The sequence below is a fragment of the Bos javanicus genome, chromosome 5 (assembly GCF_032452875.1).
Source record: "Bos javanicus breed banteng chromosome 5, ARS-OSU_banteng_1.0, whole genome shotgun sequence".
Classification (NCBI taxonomy): domain Eukaryota; kingdom Metazoa; phylum Chordata; class Mammalia; order Artiodactyla; family Bovidae; genus Bos; species Bos javanicus.
The window spans coordinates 119,036,951-119,048,801 of NC_083872.1; the positions used below are offsets into that span (position 1 = coordinate 119,036,951).

The 11,851-nt window shown below is 62.9% G+C and overlaps 1 protein-coding gene and 1 long non-coding RNA gene across 3 annotated transcripts in view; one reads left to right on the plus strand and one right to left on the minus strand.

Annotated features, from left to right (window-relative positions):
• Positions 1-7,240, plus strand: part of TAFA5 (TAFA chemokine like family member 5) — a 177,251-nt gene extending 170,011 nt beyond the window's left edge. For both annotated transcript variants that reach the window (XM_061418892.1, XM_061418893.1), the window contains exon 4: positions 5,171-7,240. In XM_061418892.1, the coding sequence (XP_061274876.1) occupies positions 5,171-5,179 (9 nt within the window). In that variant the 3' untranslated portion in view covers positions 5,180-7,240. The remainder of the gene's footprint in view (positions 1-5,170) is intronic.
• LOC133248554 (uncharacterized) lies at positions 6,050-8,491 on the minus strand. Its single transcript, XR_009736757.1, has 3 exons — positions 8,279-8,491; positions 6,876-6,910; positions 6,050-6,596 (listed from the first exon to the last, which is right to left on the minus strand). It is a non-coding gene; the product is annotated as an uncharacterized LOC133248554 (long non-coding RNA).
• Positions 8,492-11,851: the final 3,360 nt, after the last annotated feature.

Here is an 11,851-nt window from a genome sequence, read left to right on the forward strand (position 1 = left end):
ACGGGCCTGCAGGACCGACGCGGGGAGAGAGGTCTGCGGTGGCCCCAGGAGCCCCTGGTGTGTTACAAGCGCTGGCTCTCGAGTCTTCTCCGTCTCGTTGTTCCAGTGGGACGCCCACGCCAGCACTCAGCCCCTCGTGGCGTTTCACACACAAACACACACACACACTCACACACTCACGTTGCTTGTCCCCCGAGGGCCGGTTCCACTGTGACCGGTGCAGCATCCTCGCCCTGGTGAGCAGGTGCTGAATCAGCTCCTCTCCTCAACACGCAGGGTCTGCTTTGCCAGGGGAAGGCCACTGAGACCCAGACGAGCTGACTGTCCAGTTCATTCACATTCCCGCCTCGGGCTGGGTGCCGGCTGCCCTCCCATCCTTTGCTGGTTCTTGACCAGCCCGGCCAGAGGTGGGGCCTGCCTCCCCCGGCCTTGGAAGGCCAGTGGCTCGGGGTGATTGAGGCCACGCAGCAGCTTTGTTAGCCAGAGACCCCAGGAGGGGAGACCCATGGCCGGTGCTGAGCCCAGGAGGGCAGGCGTGGTCACCTGAGTCCTCGCCAGGGGCCAAAGTGTGAGGGTAGCCAGAGAGGGGGCCCTGAGATCAGACTCAGCTTCTCCCCATCTGCTGGGGCCCCAGACCCGGGCCTGGGGGTGCCCTGGGGACGTGATGTGCACAGCGGCCGTCAGTGTCCCCTGCCACGGGGCGGGTGGCCACCCCACACCACTTCGTAGGCACGAGGGCAGTGTGCTGAGGCTGCAGGGCAGGGACAGAGCTGCCCGCCCAGGCGTCCCCTGCCCCCGCCCAGCTGCCTCCCCTCCCTGGCCTCTCTCGTCAGGGGCATCGTGGAGGCCTGGCCCTTCAGAACCGGCTCGACGAGGTCCCACAAGACCACCACAGCCTGCAGCCTCCAGGACGGATTCCCAGGCACGGGCTGTGCCTACTGCGTGTCATCACTGGTGTCCCCGCTGGTCAGGGGCATTTCGTGTGACCGTTAGGGGCTGTGGGCTCCAGGGGACGAAGCCCTTCATTCCCTGCCCCCTGGGAACCCTAAATATCAGGAGGCAGCATGGCTGTCACCTTCTTGGTGTCCAGCAGCCCCTGAGGGAGGCAGAGGGGGTTGCAGGTGGGGTGGGGACAGACAGCTGTGGAGGCAGCTGTGGTGACCAGTAGCTGTGATCAGGGCAGCCAGACTGGTCCCCAAGGGGCAGGCGAGGAGGGGGCCCCGCCGTCTCATGCCAGGCGTCCCCGGGCCGCGGGCTGCCCTGGCCTCTGTCTGCAGCCCCACCATTTGCTGTGTCCCGTCTCCGCCCTGTCTGCCCCAGGTACCAGCCGCAGCTGTGAGTTTTCACCAGGACTTGGGTCTCCAGGTGGCTGCCTCCCTCACGCCTGGGCAGAGGGGGCCACATCTGAGCATCTGTGCCCCTCTGGGAATGAGTATGTCCCTCCCTCCTCGCGCGTCTGGGACCTTCTGGGTTCAGGGCTCAGTTAACAGCACTCCTCACGTGTGAGGTCAAGAAACAGTCCCAGAGCCTCAGTCACACGGCTGGCTGGGTGTGGAGGGGACGATGCTCAGCCTTTCCAGAAGCTTCTCCGCAGGCTTTACTTTCTCCGCAGTAACAGGCTTCGTGGTCAAGCCCTCTTGCGCAGGCCACCATCATCTCGTGGCCCCATGGTTTCCGTGTCTCTGCTGTTAAAGACCTCTTGCTCAGGGCGTTCAAATCAGAACCTCAAGCTTCCTGAACAGAAGATTCATCCAGACCTAGAAGGCAGTGGGAACTTTCAGAGGAACCAGTAACACAGCTCCGTGGACTCCTGGAGCTGGAGAGTGTCCCTGTGTTTTGTGAACAAAGCTTTATAGGCTCCAAACACCGAGAAAAACCAACTCATCACCTGAGAACACGTGCTTCCCCGGCTGGTGGGAGAGACTCACCTGGACGGGAATGCGAGCGGGTCCACAACGCCAGCTCAGAACAACCCCCAGGTGCATAGACGCGGAGGGGACGCCAGGCCGGATGCCCCCCTCCAGAGACAGACAGCTGCCCGAGCTCCTGGAGGAATGGAGCCCACAGTCCCGCCAAGCCTGGGGTCCCGGTCGCTGACTCCGCTTGTCCCTGAGCAGGTGGAGGCAGGGGCCCTGGGGCTGAGACCCCCAGCTCAGGTCTGCCTCCCTTCTCGTTTGTCACCGCCAGAGCTCAGGCATGTGGTCCCCAGGTGTGGGCGCAGCCCGCCAGGAGATCCCGGGGGTCCCTGGGGGTCTGGCCTACTGTCTCGAGGGGCCTGTCCCCAGGGAAGGATGCTGGAAACCAGAGAACCCACTTCCCAGCAGAGCAGCCTCCCGCAGGGGCCAGCCGGCGCCATGAGGACCAGCGCAGGGCCCTGAGCAGGGACCCCGAGACGGGCCTCGGCCATGAAGTCCCTCGCCTGGAAACGCATCTCTGCGGCCAGACGAGCCCTGTCGGCCCCGCCGCAGCCGGTCCCCGGGCCCCTGACCGCCTTCCCGGGCTGCAGACCCGACTCCCCAGCCTCTCTCCCGGTCACTGGGCCTCGGGACCAGCTGGCAGTCCCCACCCATGGGTGCTTCTGGGTGGGCCGGGCCTTTTGTCCCAGACGGACACCACCTCTGAGGACGTCAGGCCGCCTGTCCATCCCTGATAGTCAGGCCAAGGCCAGGACCGCTGAGCCCAACGTCTGACCACAAAGGCCGCAGACCTGTGAGCCCCCGCCTGGCCGGTCTGGCTGCAGCCCCCCTCTCTGGTGGTTCTGGGTCTGCCTCCCTCCCCCACTCAGCCTGGGCCCTGCCGCAGACGGAAGGGGACTCTCTGGGCTCGGGTGGAAGCTGGACGGGCCCCCGTGTACCCGTCCTGGCTTCTGTCTCCAGGCTGGGCCCTTGTCGGGGGGACTGGCCGGAGCAGACAGGGGCCTGGTGTCCTTCCTGCCCCACCCACCTGCCCGCCCAAGGTCAGGAAAAGCCAGAGGCCGGGGGTGTGGGGGAAAGCAGGGGCCTCCTGAGGATGGGGGAACCTCTGGGACAAGCCCTAGGACGGTGTGTAGACTGAGTCGCTTTAAGCCATGAGGGCGTCCCGAATGGACTCCCAGCCCCGCTTCCCTCCCAGAAAAGAAAACCTGGGTGTCCGCGACACGGCACAGATGTGAACCGCGGGTGGACCAAGCTGGGCGGCAGGCCCACGGGGCACGTGCCGGGGCCTCTCGCGGGCCTGCCCGTGATGAAACACGCGTCCTTGTTCAGATCGGGAAGAAACGCAGAGCCCAGCCAGACGAACTGGCACAGACAGGCGCGTGGCCGGGACCCCGCTGGTGAGCGTGTTCCACTCCTCTGGCCGGCACGAGGAGTGAAGACGAATCCTCGACCAAACCCTGCCTCTTTTCGGTGGAATTATGGGGCGTGGGAGCCTCTGCTGTCTGAGCTCACAGACATGAGAAGTAGCCCCCCAGGCGGGGCTCAGGGGGGACGCTGAGACAGCCCAGGCCCTGCCCGTCTGTCCTGGGGTTGGCGCGTGAGCATGGACGTGGCCAGGGGTCGCCGACCCCTCGGACAGGCTGCCGGCCTGCGTCGAACGACGCGAGCTCTCATGCCAAGCCCCAGCCTCATCGTAGCTGTAACACAGAGCATGTGAGCTGTTACAGAGTGCAGAGGAAATGCAGTAATGTTATCAAAATATTTACCTTCGGGTATGGAAACGTGGGTGGGCTTTTATTTTCTTTTTATGCTCCAGTGTTTTCCCATTTATCCACAAATAAGAATTTATACAACTTTCTATGTAGAAAAAGTGGGCTCAGTGCTTCCTTTCCTGGTTAGCCCCTCGAGCTAGCCTGTGAGTGACCAGGCTGGATGGTCTCGGTCGTGGACGTGACTGGACAGGTCAGGGAGGGGCAGCTGCCCTGGGCTGTGGGCAGCGGAGCAGAGGGTGGGCCTGGACGCTGCCTGCGGGGTCCTGGGCAGCTGAGGGTCACCACGGCACACACAGGGGCCTCTGTCCAACTCAGGAGAGCTGGGGAAGGGGTGCTCGCTGTGGATTAGGGTCAGGGTCCCGGGGCTGCTAGGCAGCTGGTCAGATGGGGAGAAACATGCAACCAGGACCCTGCACTGGTCTGGACAGTGACCCCCCCAGGACCCTGCAATGGTCTGGACAGTGAGCCCAGCACCCTGCGCCAGTCTGGACAGTGAGCCCAGGACCCTGCACCGGTCTGGAGAGTGACCCCCCAGCACCCTGCGCCAGTCTGGACAGTGAGCCCAGGATGTGTCCCACCCTGGCCCTGCTCCCCACCCCCTCCTGGGCTGGGCCTCAGTCGGCAGAGACACAGGGGCTCCGAGCGTCTCCCCTGCTGCCCGCTCTCATGCTCATCCCCCTCTCCAGTGGCACATGGAGCTCCCCTTGGGGCTCCTGTCACTCTGGACACGCACCCACAGCCCTGGGGTCCCACACCAGCCCTGCTTCTGCAGCCCCTGGGAGGCCCCGTCCTGCCGAGTGGGTGGGCCCGGCGCGGACGTGGACACTGGGCAGGAGGCTGCAGGGGTACCCCGGGGAAGTCTCCTCCCCTATCCTGTGTCCACTGTCTCACCCGTGATGCTCCCGCTGCAGAGCAGAGGCTGGGGACCCCGTCCCCTCATGGCGCTGACCTGGCGTGTTCTGTCGTGTCCCCGAGATGCCCCAGTGCTGCCTGGGGGGCTGTGCACCCATCAACCAGCATGCACACCCCAGCTCTGCATCCTGCCAGGGGCTCTGTGGGGGTGAGGCACCCTTGTTTCCAGCGCTCTCCTCTGTGCAATTATGCAGCACCTGCTGTGTACACGGTTAAAGAAACAGGCCGATGCCGCCCAGACCCAAGGACCTGGCCAGCACAGGGCGGAGGACAGGCAGTTCACACCAGCAGCTGAGAGTTCCAGCACGTTCCTTTGTCACAGCCAAGGGTGGGAGGCAGGGCCCCACCCGGAGGAAGAGGGTGTTCCCAGGGACTTCTTGTGACAAGCATAGCTTTCTCCTCCAGTTTGGCTCTGAAAACTAGTTTTTGTCCTCAAGAAGGTCTGCTGGTGTCTTTCCAGCATATTGTCCGGGTGAGGCCAACCTCGCGGGGTCCCTGGGCTCCTGCTGTTCCCCACGGGGACTCTTGGTGTGTGTGGAGGCTGACGGCTCTCCTCTCTCTGCTTCTCAGGTCTCCTGACAAACACAGCCCCAGAGGGGCCCCAGGAGCGGCCCCGGCTCCCTGGAGAGTCCACAGCTCGGCCGCGGTCCTCGGCCCGTCGTGGACGCCACCTACCCGCTGCCATCCGCCCACGCTCCATTTCTCTAGCCCGTCAAGGACAGCCTGCTTCCTCGGCCGCCCGCGCTGAGTCTGTCTGGCCTCCCCCAGGACTCGGGCCGGGGACACACCGCGGGGCCGTGTCGCCGGGCACCCCTGGAGCCTGGCCTGGCCGCCCTCCCGGCGTGGACTCGGAGAAGGAGGAGGACGAGGCTGCAGCCCTGCCAGCCCGAGAGTGGAGGACAGCGCCGGGTCCTTGGAGGACTGAGTCTCGGACGCAGACGTGGCCTCTCCTCGAGCCCCAGACTGTCCGAATCGCTTTTATTTTCTTATCCTTTCAGTATATTCAATAGACCAAAGAGCAAAATCTATTTTCAAGTGGACTCGCCCTCACCATCCGAGTCCCTGGGTTTGTGTACCGGGGGGTACACGGGGGCAGAGACGTGCCTGGGCGGCCCCCGCCCCACGAACACTGCGGGCCTTGCCCCCGCCCCGCGCGGCCAGAGGACGTGACCGGAGGACATGTGGCCCGTGATGTCCCCACGCGGACCCCACGGGCACGCCTGCCGGGGACCACAACCTGCCGTGCACACCTGCTCCTCTGTACTTAGGTGGACCTTCTCCTACTAAAATCACTTTCTGTTTTAACCAGTTCGACGCGCCTCTCGCCGCCCCATTCAGATAGCGGGACAATCCAGGATCCGCAAGAGCATGTTGGGTCTCCCATGACTGCTGTCTCATCTGACCGCCCTTTAGCTCCAGAAAGCAAATTAAAGAAAGCGAAAGTAACACTTGTTTGAAAGAGATCATTAAATGTATTTTGCAAAGCCGAAAGTTATATATTTAACAGTTTTTATATGTTGTATATTTGTAGAAAATCCTATTTAACAATTCATGTGGCAGCCCCAGCCGTCCCTGAGAGGCAGGCCGGGACAGGGGCCTCCCAAAGGGTCTGGGGTGGGTGTTGGGGACCTGCACCCCCAGACACAGGGGCGCTCAGTGTGCGGAGGGGGCAGGACTCGGGGGCAGCGGGCTGAGGGCCAGGTCCGGGCGGCACAGGCACGCTGGTCGGCGACAGAAGGGCCAGTGGCCTTTCCCACGGTCTGGGTTGGATCGTCCTGCCTCCTGGGCCTCTGTCCTGGGAGTGTCCAGTCCCTGGATCACGCCTGTTCCGACCAGTTTTGTTTCCTGTTTTCTTACCCCTCTGACGTTCGCAGACCTGGAGGGCAGTTGGCAGCTGACCTCGTCTTCCCAGTCAGATGCCCCCGTGATCCCAGTCTTCATGCCAGACGGCGGAGACAGTGGGGGACGGGCCGAGCCCGCGTCTCCCGCGTCCCTCCTGCGAGGTGGGGTCGCCAGGCCCATGGATAAGGAACAGTTACGTTTACCTTCCCCCGGCCGCCCTGTGCCAGACCCCTTTATCCTCCTGAGTTTCAGCTGAAGTATACTACCTAAGAGTCCAATTAACAGGAGCGTTATGCTAGGTCTATGCTACTAAAAAAAAAAAAAAGTTATAAAAAATCTATATAGAACTTGTTCCAGCCACCCATAGACTAAAGATAGGAGAGAAACTCCATTTATTTAAGACCCATTCCAACGTCCATGAGTATTTAGTTACCTTCGGTCACCACAGATTCACGGGCACGTGTTGTCCTGGGCTGAAAGAGATGGCTGGGCTTGCGTTTCTCATCACAGAGGAGGCAGCCGCGGGGTGCTGCCCCGCCCCAGGCTCCTCGGCCCGGGGTCACTCCAGGAGTGGGGAGGGAGGCCTTGGGGGGTCCCCGGCCCAGCGCACCTCTGCCCTGCCTGCCAGCGTCCCCACCACCTCCCCCCGGCCTGTTTCTTTCAACAGTGGGTGTAGACACCTTCTGAGGGCAGAGACTGGGAGTTTGATATGTTGCAGCATTTTCCCCTTGTTTTACAGTATTCAATTTTGTGTTGATTCAGCTAAATTATGAAAATAAAGAGAAACTCCTTTGATAAGCATGGCTTTTGTTCGCTGGCCGCGGTGTCCTGGGAGGGGCTTTCGCCGGTGTGGCTGGCAGAGACAGAGCTCAGGGCACAGGTGGTGACAGGGCCTCCTTCCCAGGAGGTGGGCCCCGTGACCAAGTGCAGGCGAGAGCCCTCCAGGCATTTCTGGACCACACGGAGGCTCCCTGATGCCCAGCCCTGGGCGGGCGAGCAGCACCTGACTGGTAGCTAATGCTTCATCCCCGGCCAAGCCCATGGGAAGGCTGACGGCCACCTGCCTTCACCCACACTGGGGTCTGTGAGCCAGGCTCTGCTCATGCCCCCAGGCCCAGCTGCAGAACCCTGCTCGGGGCTCCAGAAGGAGACCCTTGTCTAAGGCCCCCCTTTCTAGGGGAATCTGCTTGGACCTCCAAGCAGCAGATATTGGCGTGTTCCAAATCAGGCAGGCTGTGACCACCAGCTTGCAACTGCTCTTGATAAAATTTCAACTCTGGGACCTGTAGCCTGGCGGGTGGGCTGTGGGCATCTCGAGGTCTGTGCTAGATTTGAGGAGGCTTCACTGGCCTTTGGAGCCACTCCAGGGAGTGAAGGAGACCCCGCCCTCCTGCACAGAGCCGGGCTCATCCCAGGAGGGAGGAAGAAGGACAGAACACAGGCCTAGCTGCCACCACAGGGCACCCAGGTGTGCCCTACACTGTGGGCGGCCTGGGCGGCCATGACAGATAGGACCTTCCGGGGACTACACCACAGGAAGCACTGGGGGACTTGGCCATCAGAGGCCAAGAGGGCGGGGCAGTGTGGCCGGGAGAGCGACCAGCCCTCAGCTCCTCCCTCTGTGCACACGGAGATGCCCTGGAAGGGCGCAGGGGGCGTGCCTGCCAGAGGAAAGTAACCTCCCCTACCCAGAGCCAGGGGCACGGCCGCTGTTCCAGAGCCTTCTGGGCATAGCAGGGGAAAACAGAATCGTGAGGCCAGAGGAAAGAGAAAGAGCTTCGTAACCGCCAGGATTCATAAAAGCAGACCCTGATCTCCAAGCGGAGCCCGGTGTACCTGTCTGGATGGTCCGGGTGTGCTGCAGCGACAGCCGAACTCTGAGGCTGGCCTTCCCATCAGCAGGGGTCTCCCCTCCCGCCACAAGCCAGGGTGCCCGGCGAGAGCGTCTCCATGATGTGTGGACACTTAGGCGTCCAGAACGCACTGCAAAGCCCTCCGCGTGGAAGCAACGTCTCCTTGGCCCCGCCTCGCCTCCCCTGACCCGGCCACGCCCCTCCTCCCGGCCACGCCCTCTGCCCTGGACATGCCCTCTGCCCCGCGCGCCTCCCCTGGCCTGGCCACGCCCCCTGTGCCCTGTCCACTCCAGGCTGGGCCAAGTCTGGCTCTTCTAACTTGAGCTCCTGGCCTCAGTTTCCTGACCCACCAAATTCGATAGGCCTCCCTGCTGCCCACCCGCAGGGTGTGGGAAGGACGTGAGGGCCACCTCCTCGTGTGGGGGACGGTCACACACTCCCCCCACGGGGCCCGGTCCCAGCCGGGTTGTGACCTGAGGCTGGGCAGGCGTGGACACCGTCCCCAGGAGGGGAAGGACTGCTCTCCAGCCCCTGCAGGACAGCCTTGCTGGAGGGCCATGCTCCCCAGGGACACGACCCTCGGCTGCGGAGGCCGCCCCGCTGAGTGTCAGGAGGGGCAGGAGTCTGGGCGTGGGCCCTGTCCCGGCTGCCCGCACAGCTCTGATGCGCCTGCGCTCTGGGCCTCGGCTTTCCCGTTGGTGGAGTAAAGGGAGTTGGGCGAGCTCACCGGGTTCCTGGAGAGCAAGGAGGAGGAGCACGTGAATGACCCAGCGCCGGCAGCCGGAGAGAACAGGAGGGTGGGTGCTGATTTAGGGGTGACTCTGAGTCAGGGCCGCCAACACTGCCCCATCTCTCGGAGCCAGCTCCGCCTCCTGGAAGGAGTGAAGCAGGCTGCGGGTGATGGGGGTCCTGGGGGCGCCTGCCTGCGGGGGCAGGTGAGGTTCCGGGTCAGGGGCAGGGCAGGGCTTCTTAAGCGGATCCCTCTGTGACTGTCTCTACAGCGATCAGGCACACCCTCCATGGTGGGTTCCTGAACCAGCCAACCAGGACCACTATACATGCTGTGTAGGGAGTGTGTGCACGTGTGTGTGCACGTGTGTGTGTGTGTACACGTGCCTGTTTTCATGGTCACCCTTGTGTGCTGAGCACTTCCTAGGTCAGGAGTCCAAGTCACACACCATCAGCCAGGGAGGCTGTTGCCCACCCGAGTGTGCTTCTGTTGAAACCCCCTGTGGAGGTGAGGCTCAGGAGGTTCCCAGAGGTCCTCAGAGTGCTGGGCTCAGCAAGAAGAGTGGGAGCCACCTCTCGTCCTGCTGGTCTGAGTAGGCCCTGTGTCCCCAGCAGAACCTGTGACAGCACCTGAGTGCCACCGAGAGGACCCACTTCAGGGCTCAGGAGGCTCCCTGAGTGGCTGGGTCAGCCCAGCCCAGGGAGAGGCAACACCAGGGTGTGGAAGGGGCTCCTGCCGGAGATGGGGGTGGTGGGCGCTCGGGGAGGGGCTAGAGAAGGCAGACAGGAGTGGGAGGAAGTGGACTCAGGGGCCCCGGGGAGCGGGAGACAAGGAGAGGGGCTGAAATGGGTGTCCGGGCCTCTCCGTGCAGCTCCAGGACCTCAGGACGGCAGCCTGCCCTCCCAGGGCACATGCCCGTGTTTGCCCACCAGCACTCTTCACCCGCACCGGGACTTGCCGGCTGCTCCCCACTAAGATGCCCCCATCCCACGGAGGTTGCTCACACCCTGTGTCCTGCCCCAGGGGTCCTGTCATGCAGACAGGGGACCCAGCAGCTACCAGGAACCGCATGCGGACCTTCACAGGCGCTGCCCCGCGTCCCCAGCTCCACTGGTCAGGTCAGAGCTCACAGCCCTGGCCTGATTCAGACGCCCCTCTGTCCTTCTGTCTCTCAGCCACCCTCCAGACCGCCAAGGCAGGGCCTGATCACCCAACGCACAGGCCGTTACCCCTCCAGTCTTCCTGGCCTGGGCATCGGGCGTCCCTCCTGAAGGTGGGGGTGGGCTCTCTGCTCTCACTGCCCTGGAGGACCCGCGTGCACCCTTCTGGCTGGCCAGCTGGTCTCCTGGTCGTGTATCTTCTCCATTTAGTCACTGGCTTCCTTAGGGGACACACTGAATCTTAAATTATCTTTTATTTCTTCTCTTGCGCCCAGGGTCATGGAATTGCTTTAAAATAATAACCACATTTATTTTTTGCTTTTATAGATGTCACCTCATTTATTCCTTCTGCCAGCACCGCAGGGAGGAAACCCACCTCCTTCCTGGTGGGGGTGCAGGGGCCCCTGCTACTGGGGCGGCACCCAGTGGACCCGCCTGTGGTGTCGCTGACCCTTCATCCCTAGGGGCCCCTCACCAGGAGAGGGCTTTATTCCAGGGCAAGAGGAGCCCAGAAGTTGGCCATCCAGGCCCGCCGCACCGTCCGGTCCCGTGGTAAAGACGGGAATGAGCCGGGAGGCGAGAAAGGAACCCAAACTTGGAGGTGTCCACGCCTCTCAGCACCTCAGCTCCGCAGAGGGCGAGCGCTAAGGAAAAGTCACTCTCCCCTCGTGGCTCAGATGGTAAAGTATCTACCTGCAACGCAGGAGACCGAGGTTCGATCCCTGGGTTGGGAAGATCCCCCGGAGAAGGGAATGGCAACCCACTCCAGGATTCTTGTCTGGGAAATCCTGTGGACAGAGGAGCCTGGTGGGCTACAGCCCATGGGGTCACAAAGAGTCAGACACGAGTGAGCAGTGAACACTTTCACTCTGAGGCGTGTGGAAATGGTCAGGAAGGTTCCACTGAGGACCTCTGCAACAGTCGGGAGGTCAAGTTCCACTCCCAGCAGAGCAGACAGATGGCTGGGGATTTACAGCCAAGGAGCAGAGTGGACGGAGGCCGGGACTGGACACGGTGGGGCTGGGGTTCCTATCAGCGAAGGTGGGTGCCCTGAGACTGACCCGGCAGGACTCTGGTTAAGATGGGCCTGCTGAGGTCATACATGGGATACCGATGCCAGGCTGGCCGAGCGCCAGACCCGGTCAAGGGGAGCGTTTTGGTCATGAGCCTCTCTGAGCGTGGAGATGGTACCTCCCACACAAGCCGCCACAGCATGGCCCTCTCATTTGAGCCTGGCCTCACTTGCAGGAAGAGAGACGAGGAAGGAAAAGCTCCTGTTGCCAAGGAGACACCGAGACGCCTGCTGAGCCCGTGGTCACCACTGGGCCCCCAACACTCCTGGGAGAAGGGCGGAGGAGGGTTGCCCCGAGGCACTTTCCAGGTGATGCTCAGTCTGACACTGGCTGGGCCCTGGCAAGGCCAGCTCTCAGGCAGAGGTTGGCTGCAAACCCCAGAGCTAAGCCCGCCCCTGAGTGACAGGTGACCCAGTGGGAACGTCAGGCCCAGCCCCAAATGCCAAGGATGGCCCGGCTGCCCTCCCACCCCAGGCCCCATCAGTGAGGGCTCCCGGGGCCTTTCTGAGGGACGAGGCCTCACCGAGCCGGACAGACAGACGGCCTGGGCTCCCTTCTGAGCGACACCGACCATCCCACCCCACGTCGGGGCT